The 18,882-nt window shown below is 47.7% G+C and overlaps 2 protein-coding genes across 5 annotated transcripts in view; one reads left to right on the forward strand and one right to left on the reverse strand.

Annotated features, from left to right (window-relative positions):
* The first annotated feature begins 910 nt into the window (after nt 1-910).
* Nucleotides 911-15,642, forward strand: LOC100088088 (SEC14-like protein 3). 2 transcript variants are annotated; one of them, XM_007664209.4, is made up of 12 exons: nt 911-1,105; nt 5,642-5,717; nt 6,022-6,065; nt 6,620-6,679; nt 7,511-7,699; nt 8,089-8,184; nt 9,994-10,054; nt 11,129-11,212; nt 11,932-12,038; nt 12,149-12,288; nt 12,368-12,537; nt 14,464-15,642. In XM_007664209.4, the coding sequence occupies exons 2-12, from the start codon at nt 5,666-5,668 to the stop codon at nt 14,583-14,585; spliced, it is 1,125 nt and encodes a 374-aa protein (XP_007662399.1). In that variant the 5' UTR covers nt 911-1,105; nt 5,642-5,665; the 3' UTR covers nt 14,586-15,642. The 2 variants fall into 2 exon arrangements, with proteins under 2 accessions (XP_007662399.1, XP_007662398.1); XM_007664208.3 differs by having other exon boundaries at nt 911-1,100.
* A 1,882-nt stretch (nt 15,643-17,524) lies between these two features.
* The window catches only part of LOC103169153, a 31,511-nt gene continuing 30,153 nt past the window's right edge, over nt 17,525-18,882 (reverse strand). For all 3 annotated transcript variants that reach the window (XM_039910589.1, XM_029049389.2, XM_029049382.2), the window contains 3 exons: nt 18,783-18,868; nt 18,182-18,262; nt 17,525-17,842 (listed from right to left, as the gene is read on the reverse strand). In XM_039910589.1, the coding sequence (XP_039766523.1) occupies nt 17,568-17,842; nt 18,182-18,262; nt 18,783-18,868 (442 nt within the window). In that variant the 3' untranslated portion in view covers nt 17,525-17,567. The remainder of the gene's footprint in view (nt 17,843-18,181; nt 18,263-18,782; nt 18,869-18,882) is intronic.

Below are 18,882 nucleotides of genomic sequence, written 5' to 3' on the forward strand. Positions count from 1 at the left end.
GGCTGGCCACGAAGCTCCCTGCGACTGGTAGGGCAGCCATCCTCTGAGACTCTGCCATTTCAGGTAGGCACTGACATACCTGGGAGGGAATTAGAAGGCCTTGGGGACCAAGCTGGACAACCACGCGGCGGAAAGTTTTCAGCTGGGGGTTACGGTGGTCTCACCCAGCTGGATGCACTTGCTCCCTCTGAACGGGCCCCATTCCTCCTTCTGCCGCAACATGGGGTGGGAGTGGGTCTGGCACTCATTTTCAAGTTTCCGTAAGGACTCCATCTGGCCCCAAACTTGTCTTCCCAGCTCTGCCTCTGGTCCAAAGTCTAATGCCTCTTGGAGATCAGATCTCCTCTCTCCCTCCCCACACACTGCCTGCTAAGGTCCTCAAGTCTCTGCCTCAGTTGGGGAATGTGTGTCATTTTTTTTAATAGTATTTGTTAAGGTCTTACTATATGCCTCACAGTCTTAATCCCCATTTTACTGATGAGTTAACTGAGACCCAGAGAGATGAAGTGACTTGCCCAAGTTCTCACAGCAGACAAATGGCGGAGCGGGAATTAGAACCCAGGTCCTGACTCCCAGGCCCAGTCAGCTCACTGAAGGCTTCCTTAAGAGGACCATTAATTAATTGGTGCCCTCTCTTCTGGGCAAATAGGAGAGGAAGCTGCCTCTGTCTTTATGTACCGAGTCCCTCCCTCTTCTTGCCTAGAGTGTACATTTAATTACTCTTTCAGTGCCAATTTTTCAATGCCGTGTTTCACTTTTAACAAAGTGCCAGAAGGTCTTCCCTCACCTCACAGTGCTCCTCTACATGGCCCTGGGTCTCTGTTCCAATATCTTTCTCTGGGTTTGTGCCAAGGCCACACACGTGATCCCACCGTCTCCAAATTATATAACGTGTAGTACAAATAAGGAGCCAAACAAGAGGCGGTGTTTGGTCAGGCCCAGTAACCCTGGCAGAGGGAGCAGGCGGTCCTGAGGTCGTGCAGAGGGACGCCCGGATCCAACTTTCCATCTCCCCCAGCCTCAAGTAGCTGAGCTCCAGGGCCACCATGAGCGGCAGAGTCGGAGATCTGAGCCCAGGGCAAGCGGAGACCCTGGCCAAGGTGAGGTAAACTGCTCCCTCCCTTCCGAGCTGCCCCACCCTCCCAAGTGGTTGGCATCTTCTCCCCCACCCCAACCCGGAGGATGACACCGGGAGGGATCTCTTGCCTCAGGGCAAGACCTGCCATGGCCTGGTGAATAGAACATGAGCCTGGGAGTCGGATTATAACAATAATCATAATGATTATGGTATTTGTTAAGAGTTTACTTTGAGCCAGGCACAGTACTAAGCGCTGGGGTGGATACAAGCAAATTGGGTTGGACACAGACCATGTCCTGCATAGTCTTAATCCCCATTTTACAGATGAGGTAACTGAGGCACAGAGAAGTGAAGTGACTTGCCCAAGGCCACACAGCAGACAGCAGGTGGAGTTGGGATTAGAACCCATGACCTTCTAACTCTCAGGCCTGGGCTCTGTCCATTATGCCATGCTGTTTCCCTGTTCTATTCTTGGCTCCTCCACTCGTCTGTTGTGTGATCTTGGGCCAGTTACTAACTTTTCTGTGCCTCAGTTCTCTCATCTGTAAAATGGGGATTAAGTCTGTGTGGGATGGGATTGTGTCCAACCTGTTAACTTGTATCTCCCCCAAGTCTTACTACAAGTATCATAAATAAAGGTGCTTTTGACCAATTTCCCTGCCCCTCCCTTTCCTCAAACAACGCTTGGTCTATCCTGTCAATTTTAGGTCCTTTGACCTCCGGTCTCCCCTCTAGATTATAAAGTCATTGTCGGCAGGGAACACGTCTACCAATTCTTCTGTATTTTATTCTCCCAAGCGCATACTACAGTGTTCTGCGCTCAGTAAGCGTTCAATAAATACCATTAATGGATTGATTGGTTGGTTGATCTGGAATGATTCACTTTCCCTCTCAGAAAAGTGGGTTCACGGCTTTAGGAAAGTGATAACATCACCATTCCCTGTTGCTCTAGTCTGTAACATGCATAACTGCCAAGTCTCTAGCTTCCAGCTCACAATCATATCATCAGCCTCTGTTTTTTTATGGTATTTGTTAAGTGCTTACTATGTGCCAGGCACTGTACTAAACTCTGCACACAGTAAGCGCTCAATAAATACGATTGAATGAATGAATGAATGGGGAAGATAGAAGCTAATTCATTCATTCATTTAGTAGAATTTACTGAGCGGCTTACTATGTGCAGAGCACTGTACTAAGCGCTTGGAATGTACAATTCGGCAACAGATAGAGACAATCCCTGCCCAATGATGGGCTTATAGTGTAATCAGGTTGGACAGAGTTCCTGTCCCACGGGGGGCTCACAGTCTTAATCCTCATTTTACAGATGAAGTAACCGAGGCACTGAGAAGTGAAGTGGTCTGCCCAAGGTTACACAGCAGACGAGTATCTCCTCTTCCCATTTGCAGTGCAGTTGGTCCCTTTTTCCAAAGGACCTGGACTACACTCCTTCTCTAGGGCCCTTACTGCCCAGAGCCAAAGCAGAAAGAACGTGGGGGAAGACAAAAAAGGAAATTAAGTTCTCTAGGATCATCTTCGACTTTGAACTTTGCAGCCTCTGGGCTCTGACTCATCTCCTTGGGTATCCAGAGCTAGTAGAGTTAAAATAGAGTGCTAACGTAGAGTCAACGTGGAGCTGTTGAAATATGGGTGTATGTTCTCCGGAATGTGAGAGAGAAAACCAACAGAGGCAAAGAGACTGAAATGGAAAGGCAGAGAGTCATTTACACCCAGTGGTCAGTTGGGAATCAAACTTTTCCCGATGTGTCTTCTAGAGCCTTTCTTTCTTGATGGATTTCGGGAGTGGGACTAGAACTAAGAGCCCTAAACCTAACGGCCACCGGTTTGGGTGGACCGGTGGCAGGCGATAATTGTGGCTACAGTTTGGAGCTTTATTTCAGGGCTCGGTGGGCCTTTGGGGGATTTTTTTTCTAGGTGTGATAAAGGCCACCGCGAAGATGAGGTCGTCAAATCCAGAGAATAGACCGTGCCTGGTAGGGAGCAAGGGTGACATGTTTAGAAATCACTTTTAATCCTGCTCCCCCAGGAAGGTGAATTGGGATAAAGCTTGGTCTGGGAAGGGTTTAGGCCCCATGCAATGACTGTGTGGGAGCTGGATGTGCTGGGTCAGAGAGTGGCATCTAGGGTGACAACTGGCCTGGTTCGGGAGCCAACAGACCGGTTTTCTGACTGCTTTTAGCATGGCATAGTGGAAAGTGCACAGGGCTGGGACTCAGGAGACCTGGCTTTGAGTCCTAGCTCCGCCAATGGCCTACAGCGGGACCTCAGACAAATCACTTAACCGCTCTATGTGGCAGTTCACTCACTTCTAAAATGGGGCTAAGAAAGATATTGAGCCCTGTTTGGAACAGGGACTGTCCCACAGAGGGTTTAATTAATTCCATTACCATCACTTATGCCTCTTATATAGCGTGGCCTAGTGGATAAAGCACTGGCTTGGGAGCCAGAGGACCTGGGTTCTAATCCTGGCTCTGCCACTTGCCTGCTGTATGACCTCGGGCAAGTCACTTGACTTATCTGTGCCTCAGTTTTCTCAACTGCAGAATGGGAATTCAATACCTGTTCTTCCTCCTACCTCGATTGTGAGTCTCAGCAATCAATCAATCAAACAATCAATGTACTTTCTGTGTGCAGAGCACTCTACCAATTACTTGGGAGAGTACGACAGAGCTTTTCATTCATTCACTTGTATTTACAGAGCGCTTACTGTGTGCAGAACACTGTTCTAAGTGCTTGCAAAGTACAATATAGCTATAAAGAGAGTCAGTCTCTGCCCACAATGGGCTTACAGTCTAGAGGAGGGGAGACACCTGATAAACACATTCCCTGCCCACAATGAGCTTACATTTCCTGACCGTGTCGGACAGGAACTGAATCCAGCCTGATTAATTTGTTTCTACCCTAGCCCTTAGAACATTGCTTGACATATAGTAAAACATTAACAAATACCTAAAACAACAACAACAACAAAAAAGAGGATTCCTCTGGAGCAAGAGGGAGAATCAGGGGACCAGAATCCAACTTTCCTCAAATGGCACTGATGACATCATCAGACTGTGCAGAGAACCAGGCATAAGGCGTGTTGTCTCCCTCTCTTCTGTAAGTGCCCTGTGGGCAGGGAACATGTGTACCGACTCTGTTATATTGTAATCTCCCAAAAGCTTAGTATAGTGCTCTGTAAACAGGAAGTACTCAATAAATAGTTGATTGATTGACTGATTGAAAGAAGGCATGAGATGAGATGACACATGCATCTCCTTGTCTGGTATCTGAGAGCACTTTCAGGAACCACCTTAGTGCTCCATCGCTATGCTCTTTAAGTGTCTACAGGTGGTTTCTTAGGCAAGATGATGCCAGGCAGAGAGAGAGAGTCCTGAGGGCCCTCACTTCCCCTTGACTGCCCCATGGAGTGCCCTCCCAGCTGGGTCACTTCCTTCCTAGGCTTCAGGTTTTCCATTAAAAAATTCTCATTTCTTAAGAATAGCATTGATTAAGTGCTGGGTTAGATGCGGGATAATTAGGTCAGACACATTTCCTGCCTCACATGGACCCACCAATCTAAGAAGCACGGAGAGCATTTTACATTTTACAGATGAAGAAAAGGAGGCCCAGAGAGGTTAAGTGACTTGTTAAAGGCTAAACAGTAGGCCAGTGGCAGAGCGGGGATTAGAACCTGGGTCTCCTGATTCCCAGTCCTACACTATTACCACCAGACCACCTCCAAATTCTTAAATATCAAGCAATTTAATAATGTTGGTATTTATTAAGTGCTAACTATGTGCCAAGCACTGTTCTAAGTGCAGGGGTAGATACAAGGTAGTTGGGTTGTCCCATGTGTGGCTCACAGACTTAATCCCCATTTTACAGATGAGGGAACTGAGGCACAGACAAGTTAAGTGACCTGCCCAAGGTCACCCAGCAGACAAGTGGCGGAGTTGGGACTAGAACTCACTACCTCTGACTTCCAAGCCCGGGCTCTTTCCACTAAGCCATGAAGCAATTTGGGGTAAAATGCTCACACCACCCCTTTTCTTGATGTAAAACCAAGAGTCAAAATGACAGTTGTATTCAAAATGATGTAATTCATCAAGTCCTTATTTTTATGGTATTTATTAGGTGCTTATCATGTGCCAGGAGATGTATTAAGCATTGGGGTAGATACAAGATAATCGTGTTGGAAACAGTCCCTGTCCCACATAGGGCTCACAATCTTAATCCTCATTTTATAGATGAGATATTTGAGGCACAGAGAAGTCAAGTGATCTGCCCCAGCAGATAAGTCGCAGAGTCAGGATTGGAATCCAGGTCCTCTGACTCCCAGGCCCATGATCTTTCCTCTAGGTCATGCAGCTTCTCACCTAATTCTCTGCACCTTTAGGGCAACCCCTAAAATAACCCTAAAGCTCAGTGGGAGCAAAATGCTGGGGGTCTGACAGGAGGGAGGGGTGGAGGAAGAGGAGGATGAAGATGGGTGGAGGCAGCAGCGGAGGGCATAGCGAGAGCCTGAGAGAGAGATGGGACTGATGTCGGTGCCTTTCCCTGCAGTTTCGGGAAAACCTCCAGGATTTGATGCCTTCCTTGCCCAAAACCGACGACTACTTCCTCCTGCGCTGGCTCCGAGGTAAGGGGTGCAGATGGAGAGGGTTTTCTGGGCAGAGGAGGAGGCATCCGGGCAAGGCAGACGAGAGGAAAGGATGTACTTAACATTCTTATTTGTAACACCCAAATCCTTCCAAGGATCAGAATATTCCATCCCATCTCTCAGCATCTCCCGGTTTCTAGGGTTTGGGCTGAGGTAAGGGGAGCTGGGAGGGAAATGGCGGTTGTTGGTCCCTAGTCTCTGAACAAGATCTTGGGAGGAGGGTGGCAGAAATCACCACATCTAAATCCTCAAGTCCTGCTTCTCCCGTCTCCCCTTCTTGCAGCTCGTAACTTCGATCTGCAGAAGTCAGAGGCCATGATCCGGAAGGTGAGTCTGACCCAGATCATCATTTCCAGCTCCTAGTAAGAAGAGTAGGAGGAGTATAGTATAGTAGGAGGAGGAGGAATATTTATTGAGCACCCACTTTGTACAGTATATTTGGAAAGATAAAAGAAGTAACAAGTTTCCTCCCCACAAGGGGGAATGGAGAAGACCAACATAAAAATATTCACACTTGTAGGCAAAATAAATAATTGAATGTACAATTGAATATATAAACATATATTTTGTAAGATTTAATACGCAGGGTACACTCCTCCTATAGTCCTCAATTGCTTTTCAATCTTTCCTTGGGTCCAGTTTCTTCAACTATAAACCTTTTCAGTGAGCAAAGACTCTGAACCATTCCAGTGACTCCATCCCCTGCCCCGGCTGAGAATTACTGTATAGAAAAGAGATTTAACTGCTACTTTTTCTGATGCCGTGTCTGCTGTGAATTTGAAGTTTGAGTTTCATCGAGAAGATTCCCAATCTCCTGACCCCTTTGAGGATTTTTGGAGCCTGTTCTGGTCTCAACTGAGGTTTCTGATTTGTTTATGTAGTACATGGAGTATCGGAAGAATATGGATATTGACAACATCTTCAAGTGGCAGGCTCCAGAGGTGAGGTCAAATAACCCTTTACCCTCGAAACAAACCGAGAACCCACTCCAAATGGAGATTTCTGAGTATGGAAAGGGGTGAAAACTCTCAAGTGGGTCTTTGGTGCTTTTAGACACTGGATCAGTCCTGGCCTTTAATCGTTAAATAAATATTGCATCATAGTCCTGGTGGTGTGAGCAATTCTCTCTTTCTACCGCCCACCCCGCACGCTCCGCTCCTCTGCCGCCCACCTCCTCACCGTCCCTCGGTCTCGCCTATCCCGCCGTCGACCCCTGGGTCACGTCCTCCCGCGGTCCTGGAACGCCCTCCCTCCTCACCTCCGCCAAACTGATTCTCTTTCCCTCTTCAAAACCTTACTTAAAAATCACCTCCTCCAAGAGGCCTTCCCAGACTGAGCTCCTCTTCCCCCTCTACTCCCTCTGCCATCCCCCCTTTACCTCTCCGCAGCTAAAGCCTCATTTTCCCCTTTTCCCTCTGCTCCTCCACCTCTCCCTTCCCATCCCCACAGCACTGTACTCGTCCGCTCAACTGTATATATTTTCGTTACCCTATTTATTTTGTTAATGAATTGTACATCGCCTTGATTCTATTTAGTTGCCATCGGTTTTTACGAGATGTTCTTCCCCTTGACGCTGTTTAGTGCCATTGTTCTCGTCTGTCCGTCTCCCCCGATTAGACTGTAAGCCCGTCAAACGGCAGGGACTGTCTCTATCTGTTGCCGACTAGTTCATCCCAAGCGCTTAGTACAGTGCTCTGAACATAGTAAGCGCTCAATAAATACTATTGAATTGAATGAATGAATGAATTCTCTGTGTCTTTGGGCCTACCTAGGTGATCCAGAAGTATTTACCAGGGGGCCTGTGTGGCTATGACCGGGATGGCTGTCCCATCTGGTATGACATCGTTAAATCCCTGGACCCCAAGGGACTCCTCTTTTCGGCTACCAAGCAGGACTTAATCAAGGCCAAAATGCGAGATTGTGAACGGCTCCTTCATGAGTGTGACCTGCAGACCGAAAGGGTGAGGTGAAGAGAGAGGTTTGGTCCTTACAGGAGAGGTGAGATTCCTAAGGATGGGGAGGTGAGGTGGAGGGTGATCCCCTGAGCTCTCAAACTCTGGGCAAGGGAATGGGATGTTCTTATCGACACATAACTACTCAGAGGATGGTCTACCAATCACCCTAATGGGCAAATCTGCAGAATATTAGGGTAAGGAACTGCAAAGGAATATGGAATCTGACTTTGATAGGGTGTGTGTATGGGGTGGCGGGGGGTGGGAGGGGTGGAAGGGGAAGAATTGAATCATAAAGTTGGGTGAGACCTTGACCTATGCTTTGGTCCAATTCTCTGAGAGCAAATGTGATCGGAGCACTTCCATCTTTGATCCAGATTTGGTTTGTCTCCAAGTAGCTAGGGAAGAAGGTGGAGACCATTGTGATGATTTTTGACTGTGAGGGTCTGGGACTGAAGCACTTCTGGAAGCCTCTGGTGGAACTGTACCAGGAGGTAAGATGGGACTGGGCTCCAGGTTCCATGATTCTGCAAACGAGGCAATGCCAGTTATTCCTATGCCTGTGGCACGACTGTATCTCCTAGCGTTTTCCTATTTCCTCCTCCTCGCTGCTTACATTTTATTTTTAAAAAACCTCCCTCAGAGTCTGCAGCCCACATACATCTAGCCGGTGCCAACCACAGCCTCTGGCTTAGTCCCACAAAGTGAAGACCACTTTGGCTTGGAAAACCAGAGGGACTTACCAACTCTCACTCTTCCTTGGCCCCTGGGAAAGAATTCTGGAACCCCAAGTCTAACTCTGATTAGCTTCAGTCCCGGAAAGCCTAAGGAGCTCCACCCCAGGCTCACAGAACCGTTACTTGACTCCACTTGGGCCCAGAAGTTATCAAGGATCCTGGGGTTCATGCTGAGCAGCTCAGATCTTCAGGGTCAGCTGTCCGTTGGCATTCACCTCCCGTGACCTCTCAGGGAAGACTCAGACCTTTTTCTGGCTCCCTGAAAGGGCTGGACGCTATTTGATTGGCCATTTCTCTAGACTGTAAGCTTGTTACGGTCAGGGAGCTTGCCTGCTAATTCTGTTGTATTGTACTCTCCCAAGCTCTGTACATAGAAAATGCTCAAAAAATGTGATTGATTGATTCATTGATTGATTCCTGGCCCCTAGTAGGCATTGGAGGAAGTGATATTCCAGCTGAGGTTGTGTGAGATTTTTGTGGGAATTCCCAGGTGGCCTGTGATGGGAAGTGATTAGTGGGGTTTTTTGAAGTGATTGGTGGGGCTTTTTTTCCCAGCAGCATTAGATGGATAGACAGGGAATAGAATGGACAGTTCTGTACCTTGTGTCACCATCATCATTCTCAGCGGTATTTATGGTATGCTTACCTTTCTCAGAGCACTGTACTAATATAGAGCACAACAGAGTTGGCTGACATGTGCCCTGCGCACAGTGAGTTTACAATCCAGAGGGAAAGACAGAAGATTTAATAATTTATAATATATAATTTGTAGCTATGTACGTAAGTGCCGTGGGGTAGAGGATGGGGCAAATACCCAAAGGTCACAGATCCAGGTACACAGAGGATGCAGAAGGGAAAGGGAGCTGGGGAAAAGAGGGCTTAATCGGGGAAGCCCTCTTGGAGGAGCGGTGACCTTAGTAATACTTTGCATCCTGGGAGAGTGGTTGTCTGACATATGGAGGAGAAGGGAACAAAGCACAGTGGTCAGACCTTCAGAGGTCCATCTGGCCTGATGGTGATCCAGCTCAATCAGTCAATCAATGATATTTATTGAGCACCAACTACGTCCTGAGCACTGTATTAAGCACTTGCACTTTACTAAGGTCAGACCCAGTAGGTATTTTGAATATGGTGTTCCGCCGGCTCAATCCAAAATCCCAATATCCCTCCCCATCCCTGGCTCCCTGCCCAGCCCTGCCAACTCCTCTAGCTCGATGAGAGCTGTGGCCTCGCTTGCTGCATCTTCCCATCCTGATCAGCAAAAAGCCAGCCAAAGTCCATATGAGAAGTTACAGAAGTCATTTTATTCTGCTCCAAGGGGTTCTCAAACCCAGGCTGGTCTCTATTACCATGCACCGCCTGAGGTCTGGGTTGAGAAAGGAGAGAGACTATCACTGGAGGCAGCTGAAAAGCATAGGGATCTTAGTCCCAGATACGTTAGGGGTATCTCACCGTCACGGTAAGCATCTCTGGGAGTGGTGGAATCTCTGGCTTGGGGCGACAAAGTGAAGAAGGGAAATAAAGGGTGTAAATTGAGCTCTGACTGGGACTGCCTTGGCTCCACAGTTTTTCGCTCTTCTTGAGGAGAATTACCCTGAGACTTTGAAGGCTATGATCATTGTGAAAGGTAAGCCATGTGGAATGGGGAATGTATCCGATCTGATTGCACTGAATCTACCCCAGCAATGTGCTCGATGCATAGTAAGCACATAAGCGTTATTAGAAGAGTCAGTCAGGGAGGGGAAAAGAATGTGTTTGGGTTGCTGTGGAATGTGATGATGTGGGGGAAGCTTTTGCCTTGGAAGGGGACCATTGTTCAGAGGTGGGAGATTAGAGGGTGTGGCCCAGCATAGTGGATAGAGCAGGGGCCTGGGAGTCAGAGGCTGTGGATTCTAGTCCCTGCTTGCCGGGTGACCTTGGGCAAGTCACTTCACTTTTCTGGGCCTAAGTTATTTCATCTGTAAAATGGGGGTTTAGACTGTGAGCCCCATGTGGGACAGGGAGTGTGTCCAACTCTGCCTACTACAGTGCCTGGCACATTGTGGGCGCTTAACAAATACCATCATCATTATTATCATTACCTCAATTTCCGGCCCAGGTAGCATCAGCAGTTACCACCCGCTCACTCAAGGATAGCCATTTCTTCTCTTTGGTGTAAACTGTCCCGAAGTTCTCATCCTGGGAGCGGGGCAAGAGTGCTGCCTAGTGAGAGTTGCTGAAGGGCATAGCTCCTCCCAGGATGGCACCTGGAGAGTTTCCAGTACCCTACCAAGTCTCGGCTACAGGAGGGAGAATCAAACAGAGGCCTACCCATTCCATTCCATTCCTAGCTTGGGCAGTGGCTAGCGATGGAAATCAATCTGCTACAAGTCAAAACTCATGGGTGCTGGGCAGCAGCGGCCTGGGAGAGAGTCGAGGGCGGAGATTCAATTTAACTGTGTGGAAAAAGGCAGGAGTAAACCACTTCCGTATTTTTACCAAGAAAACTCTATGGATGTACTACCAGAATGGTTGAAGATGGAAGTGGGGCTTTCTGGGAGAGATGCGTCCATGGAATCGCTATGGATCGGAAACGACACGATGGCATAAGACAAGACAAAAGGGTTATAAAACAGCGGGTGTTGCCCAGCTCTAACCATCAGGAGGCAAAAGGCAGGAATGGGAGTCTTTCTTCCCAGCCTCATGACTTGTGTCCTTCCAGCCACGAAACTCTTTCCTGTCGGCTACAACCTCATGAAGCCCTTCCTCGGTGAAGACACCAGAAAGAAGATTGTGGTGATGGGAGGTGAGGACCACTAAGGTCAATTATTATTATTTTATTGTGTTCTTCTGATACAACACACTGGCAATGCTGAGTCCAGCTTTGTGCTTGGATTCCTGACAGCCCATGAGAGCCAGAGTTCTTCTTCCAGGGAGACATAGACTGGCCCCTGAGCAGTAGTGGTCTTGTCCTCAATTAGCTCTTGACACTAGTAGCTCTAATAATAGTAATAGTAATAGATTGATTGAGGGCTGCATTATGCAGAAGGAAGGTGAAAAAAAGTGACACCTACTCTTAGAGAAGCAGTGTGGCCTCGTGGGAAGAGCACAAGCCTGGGCGTCAGAGAGCCTGGGTCTAATCCTGGCCCTGCCACTTGTCCGCTGTGTGACCTTGGGTAAGTCAATTGACTTCTCTGGGACTCAGTTTCCTCACCTGCAAAATGAGGATTCAATAGCTGTTCTCCCTCCTATTTAGATTTTGAGCCCCATGTGGGACAGGGACTGTGTCCAACCTGATTACCTCGTCTCGACCCCAATGCTTAGAACAGTGCTTGACTCATAGAATTTGTTTAACAAATACAGTTATTACTACATAGTGAGTGCTTAACAGAAACCATTGAAAAAAGAAAATCACCCTTATTCATTCAGTCGTATTTACTGAGCGCTTAGCCTGCTCGTTCTTTGGGACTTGCCTGCTCCCTGCCCCACCTTCGGCCATACCACTGACCCTCCCTCTCCCGCCAGCAAACTGGAAAGAGAGATTGCTGAAACTCATCAGTCCTGAACAGCTGCCCGCTCATTTTGGGGGAACCATGACTGATCCTGATGGAAACATCAAGTGCATAACCAAGGTACAGGGCTCCCAAGGGTTGGGGGGAGAATGCCTGGGGAGGGGGTGTTGGGAAGAGTTGAGTCTCCCCTCCCTTGCTTTGCCTGCTCACCCACCGTTCTCTACTTCCAGATCAACTTTGGGGGCGAGGTCCCCAAGTCCTTCTACATGCGGGACCAGGTGAAGACGCAGTTCGAGCACTCCGTCGTCATCAGCCGGGGCTCCTCCCACCAAGTGGAATATGAAATCCTTCTCCCTGGCTGCCTTCTCAGGTGGGGTCTTGCCCCCAGCTGCCCCTCTGGCCCCCCGTACGGTTCTGAATGGGTCCACAGGGATGGGTGTCTCCTCCAGGTGGCAGTTCGTGTCGGACGGAGCGGACATCGGCTTTGGGGTTTTTATGAAGACCAAGATGGGGGAGAGGCAGCGAGCGGGCGAGATGACAGAGGTGTTAGCCAGTCAGAGGTACAATGCCCACATGGTCCCCGAAGACGGGACCCTCACCTGCCCCGAACCCGGTGTCTGTAAGTATCCCTTTCCGCTGGTCCTGAGGTATATTAGGCTGGTCCTCCCCATACTCCTCTCCTGCTCACGTTTCCATACAGAAGAGCTTGGCCGGAGACGCCATCCTGGGTACTTAAAGCAGCTTGATCTGGAGAACCAGAACTCCTGGGTTCATTCATTTATTCATTCAATCGTATTTAATGAGCACTTACCGTGTGCAAAGCACTGTACCAAGCGCTTGGGAGAGTGCAATGTAATAACAGACATTCCTGCCTACAGTGAGTTCACAGTGTAGAGGCGGAGACAGACATTAATAGAAATAAGTAAATTACAGAGATATACATGTGATGTGGGGAGGGAAGGGAGGATGAATGAAGGAGCAAGTAAGAGCGGTGCAGAAGGGAGTGGGAGAAAGCCTTTAGTCCCTCTTATTGTGGCCTTAGTAAATACCAATTCTGCTAAGCAATGGGGGCTTGTGTGGAGACAATAGGGAAGGATAAGTGGACCTCATTAGGGATAGAAGACTGTGCCCAACCCAATTCGCTTGTATCCACCCCAGTGTTTAGTATAGTGCCTGGCTCATAGAGTAAGCGTTTAACAAGTACCACCATTATTATAAGCCATTCTTGGACTTGCTGCTGTAACTTAAGAGAAGCAGCATGGCTTAGTGGCAAGAGCAAGGGCTTGGGAGTCAGAGGACGTGGGTCCTAATCCCGACTCTGCCACTTGTCTGCTGGGTGACCTGGGGCAAGCCACTGAACTTCTCTGTGCTTCAGTTCCCTCATCTGGAAAATGGGGATTAAGATTTGTGAGCCCCATGTGGGACAACCTGATTACCCTGTAACTACCCCAGCGCTTAGAACAGTGCTTGGCACAAAGCGCTTAACAAATACTATAATTATTATCATTATTATTATTAGGGGTGACTGGGGCTGGTGCCTGCCAAGAGAAGGTGTTCAGTAAAAGGACAAGCTGCAGGGAGGGAAGGGTGGTTAGTCGGTCAGTCAATCGCATTTTTTGAGCGCTTATAGTGTGCAGACCACTATACTAAGCGTTCGGGAGAGTACAATAGAAAAATAGAACAGACCCATTCCCTGTCCACAACGAGCTTATAGACTAGAGGGGGAGACAGACATTAATATAAATAAACAAAATGACAGATATGTACATAAGTGCTGCGGGGCTAGGAGGGGGGATGAATAAAGGGAGCAAGTCACGGCAATGCAGAAAGGAGTGGAAGAGGAAAAGGGGAGCTTAGTCAGGCAAAGCCTCCTGGAGGAGGTGCGTCTTCAATAGGACTTTGAAGGTGGGGAAAGTAATTTTGTCGGATATAAATAATAATTATTATGGTATTTGTTGAGCGCTTACTATGTGCCAAGTGCTGTTCCAAGCACTGGGGTAGATCCAAGATAATCAGGTTGCCCCACATGGGGCTCACCGTCTCAATCCCCATTTTGCAGATGAGGTAACTGAGGCCCAGAGAACTGAAATGACTTGCCCAGGTCACAGAGTAGGCGCGTGGCAGAGCCGGGATTAGAACCCACATCCTCTGACGCCCAAGCCTGTGCTCTTGCCACTAGGCCATGTTGCTTCTCAAATATAAAGAGGGAGGGCATTCCAGGATAGAGGCAGGAGGTGGGCGAGAGGTCAGCGGTGAAGTAGACGAGATCGAGGTACAGTGAATAGGTTGGCATTAGAGGAGCAAAGTGGTTGGGGTGGGTTGTAGCAGGAGAGTAGCAAGGTGAGGTAGGAGGGGGCAAGGTTACCGAGACTGAAGAAAGTAGGCAAGGGCTGAGCACTGCAAACCAATTCTGGAAATGTCCAAACCCAATTTCAGCCCCTCGCAAACTCCTCCTCCAGAAAGAGAGATGTCTAGGACAAATACCTGCAGCCTCTTGGCCGGGCAGATGTAATAGGATGTTGTCTGCATCTCTGGCCCTCTGCAGACGTCCTACGATTTGACAACACTTACAGCTATGTCCATGCCAAGAAGGTCAGCTTCACGGTGGAGGTTCTGCTTCCAGATGAAGGAATGCAAGGCCTGGACAAGGATCTCACGGCATTCTAGTGGAAACATCGTCTTCTTCATCAAGCCCACCCCCTCTCTTTTGACAACCCTTTCCCCTTGTTGCCCCAACAAAGAAGGATTAGAGTTTTCCTGTCAAAATTTTATAGCATTGAGTCAGAGTTGGTGTTGTCCCCGGACTGCCTATTTATCGTGGACATGAGGGAATGTCTGAGAAGCAAATGTTTGTCGTGAGTGGTTGGGTACCAGCTGGCATGGCCAAGGAAAGAAGGAAAAAGGAATGAAGACCAAAATGGTGGGGAAGGGGTGCTAAGGAGGCACCTTGCTAATCATGTGACTGTAGTCCTTACTCTTTCACCTTCAACCATAAGGAAGAGACAAGGATTTGTCTATTTCATGGAGGTTTGGATGATTTGGGAAAGGTAAATTTTTTTTTAGCCCTCTTGCTGCAAGAGAAATAGGTGGTGATGGCGTCGCCCGAACCAGCTTATTTTTCCTGTGAGTTGGGCCTTATGTCCAGCCATAGCCTCACACACTCTAAATCAATCAGTGAATGGTATTTATTGAGTGGTTACCGGGCATAGAACCCATGGGAAAATACAGTATGAATAGGTAGACATGATCAGAGCCCACAACGAGCTTTCAGGCTATGATCTTGGGCTAGATTGGAGTGAGTAGGAGTTAATGGTTCAGTTAAATCGAGACTAATGTGGGGAAAACCACAGGGTTAGAGGCAAGGAAAAAAAGATTCAGGAGAGATGCCAGCCATTAACTTGGGATTCCGCTGTTTGTTGTGCTGTGTTTGGGAAATGCTATGGTTTTTGTTTTATGAATTGACATAGAAGAATTCAAGTAGTTCCTGTGCTCTCTGTAGGCTGCCTCCAAGAAAGACAGCCAAGAACTCCAGTCTCACCTACAAAGCTGCTACATTTAAAAGGCAATTCTTTCCTTTGGAAAACAAATTTTATCTTTTTAAGCAACTGAAAGAGGGGTGCTCAGGTATGAAACACACAAAACTTCAGAACCAATGTAATTCTTTTTCACGATCCTGTTATACACTTGAAATAAAGTCTTTAAAATTTTAAACACTCCAAAAAAATTCAAGACCAACTACTGTACTTAGAAAGCTAACCTAATAACCCCAGTCATGAACTAGAGTCCTAGAGCAGGAATCTGTTAGTTCATGGACTGGTGAGGGGACAGCAAACAAGGTATTTCATTACTTTGTTTGGGGGTGGGAAATCCTTTGTTACTATGTCAAAATTTCAAGAAAAAGAGACAAGGTCTCACTGAGGTTGGGATTTGGAAGGTCTTTTTTTATTAGAAAGGCATACGATTGGTTGCCTGAATGGAGCCATGGAGAGAAGCTAGGGAAGCTGACATGACTCTTGTCCCTTCGATCAGTGCTATTTCTTGAGAGCTTACCACATGCAGATCACCGTATTAAGCCCTTGGGACAGTACAACATTCCTCTTCTTCCTAGGCAGCCAGAATCGAAAGGGAATGAGGTGTGGCGGGAGAAAATGTGGGGCAGAGCCAACAACGGGCTGCTCCTTATGAAACATCTTGACCAGTTAGGTGACCAACTGACATCAGAAGGAAAATGAAGTTCAAATGAAGGGACACGTCCAAGTGAGGCACTGAGAGGGTAGCAGAAAGTGAGACTTATTTTGAAAGGAAACTTAAAACAGAAAAATCTCCTCCTTGGGTCAGCCGATAGATGAAAAGAATCAGTTCAGCATAAATCCCACCTCAGTTGGTGACTCCCCCTTTTTGAAAAATTGTATCTCTGTGGCAGGCAGTACTGGGGTAGAAACAAGATAATCTGCTTGGCACAGTCCCTGTTCTACATAGGGCTCCCACTCTTAATCCCTATTTTACAGATAAGGTAATGAGGCCTAGAGAAGCAAAGTGACTTGCCCATGGTCACACAGCAGGCAAGTTGTAAATACCCCTGGGTACATCCATAACTGGTCTCGCCCTCCCTTCTTGGTAGCCTCTGCCCCCCGTTTTTAAGACCAAAGTCTTCATGGCCTCAAAGCAGCAGTGTCAAATAGGAAGGTGGTAACCTCACTGCTGACGGCTCCCTCAGGACTTCGGATGACAGCATCTCACCCACCCCACCATCTTAGTTGAGAGCCCCTCTGTGGCTTGCAGAGAATTCAGGAGTGAGATCCAGTTTGAACTTCTGGCTTTGACAAAACTTTGAACTAGCTAAGATTGTAAGAAAACCCTCAGATGAGCAGCCGTTGAGGGATAAATAACACTCATGCCATACCATCCCAATAAGCTACAAAAACAAGGGAGATGAAATAGAAAGGTTTCCGTTTCAGGGTGATGGATCTGAAAGGAGTATTAAGTGGGGGATATTAACGAATTTTTGTAAAAATGATCTAGAAAGTAGGGCAAGTTAGAGGCAAAAGCAAAAAGGGGTAAGGAAGAAAGTGGCGCCAAAAAAACCCAAGTAGAGTAGCCTGAGGTAGCTTACAGACAGTGATCTGGTGCGGTAAAATTCTTCTTCTATAAAAAACCCCACTGAGTAATTTTTCAAGACTCTATGGGCAGCAGGAAGTCAGGGAGAGGAAGAAGCTGCTCTTGGAGCCAGGGTTCAGATCACCTTGATGCTGGTGGCAGTGTTGAGCTCCTACACACTGGCTCTTATTTTTCCATTCTGGAGACTTCAACTTGCAGCCTCTTCTCATCCAGCAGTGATAGGAGAGGTGCCGACGCTGTTCTCCCCACCCAAATTCAGAGGAGAATGACTGTAAGTCCCCATTCCACCACCCTCTAAGATGGACCCTGCTGGTCACTTGTGACCTCTGACCCACCCACCCCTTTACTTCCCTCCCTCAACCCTTTGGCCACAAAGTAGGGTACAGAACATGGCTTGTATTACTCCAGATTATCCCTGCCCTTACTTAGTAGATGGAAAGCGAAACAACAACTTGTAACAACTCTTGAGTTAGAAGACAGGCCAGGTCTGAAAGACAAATTCAACTTTTATTTCTAGTTTAATTGGAACATTCAGTTCTCATCCAGTTCTTCAGCAACATTTATCGGGCACATCTTGGTCTCTTCCTCATCTAAGGAAGCCACTTCTTCCACCACTATCTGCAACTCTTCCTGGTAGGGGCAGCTTCTCCTTTGTCTCTTAGGACGTGGGTGCTTGTGGTACCAGCACAGGCGACCCAAAGCCACAACTAAGCCCACAAAAGATCCTGTTACAAACAGCACCAGCAGAAAACTAGCTACAAATGCCAATCCAGACAGTACAAACTGCTTCAGTGTCTTGCAAGACGCTAGGAGGGAAGACAGGCAGATTGTGCTCATAAGTACCCACTCTTTGGACAAGACCACCCCCACATCTATCTGAGCTGCACTTTCAGACTCCTTCAGCCCAGCTCTCTGACAAGATCTGAGTTTCCAATCAGGGATTTAATGGCAGCTTTCTGGCCTCTTAGCTCTTTAAAGCTTGTCTCCTCCCCACTAAAATCCCAGCCCCCTTTGCAACCCCTGATCTGGCAGTGGTACTGTCTCAACTGCCAGACGAGACCATTTCAATCCTTTTGAGTTGGCCCACTATTTCTCCCCTAATCCCCGCCCCATCCCTGCCACAATTACAAATTACTCCACCTTACCATCAAACCACAACGGTGGCTTCCTCTGTACCAGCAGGGGCCCGACCACCACCTTATGAACTCTCCCTTCTCCAGGGAATTCTGAGAAACAAAGCCAAGATTAACTACATGAAAAGAGAGGACTCTTTTCCCCACAAGACTGAGTGGTGGTTCTAATTTTCCTCAGACATGCTTCTTCTGCACATCTGATGCTGAGGGCAGAAAAAGATACATGTCTCATTCAGAGCTGAACTCTTGAATGGCCCGAATTCCCCCTTAACAAGGAGTAGGGTGGGATCTTGACCATCCATATCCATTCATCATATTTACTGAGCACTTACTGGGTGCAGAGCATTGTACAAATGGCTTGGGAAAGTTCACTATAACAACAGACACAGCTACCAAAAGTTCTTGGGTAAATTAGATTTAGACAATTCTCAATTTATGACTCAGTGGGAAATCCTGTTGATTCATTAGAGGCCCAAGGGGCCCAACTGCTACCAGGTTGTCTAACCAGACCAAGCTCCCAACCCTTTTCTTATAGGAAAAAGGGAGTCCTGAGATAGGCATGACAGAGTGCACAGTTACCTCCAAGCCATGAGAAGATAAGGTTCCCAAATACCTTTGTGGTTCATTTCTGATGCGGAACAAATATCCCCACAGCAGTTACACACAGAGCTCTCAGAGGGGTCTTCCGGAAGAATCCACCTGCCACATGACAG

This window comes from Ornithorhynchus anatinus, chromosome 2 (assembly GCF_004115215.2).
Source record: "Ornithorhynchus anatinus isolate Pmale09 chromosome 2, mOrnAna1.pri.v4, whole genome shotgun sequence".
Classification (NCBI taxonomy): domain Eukaryota; kingdom Metazoa; phylum Chordata; class Mammalia; order Monotremata; family Ornithorhynchidae; genus Ornithorhynchus; species Ornithorhynchus anatinus.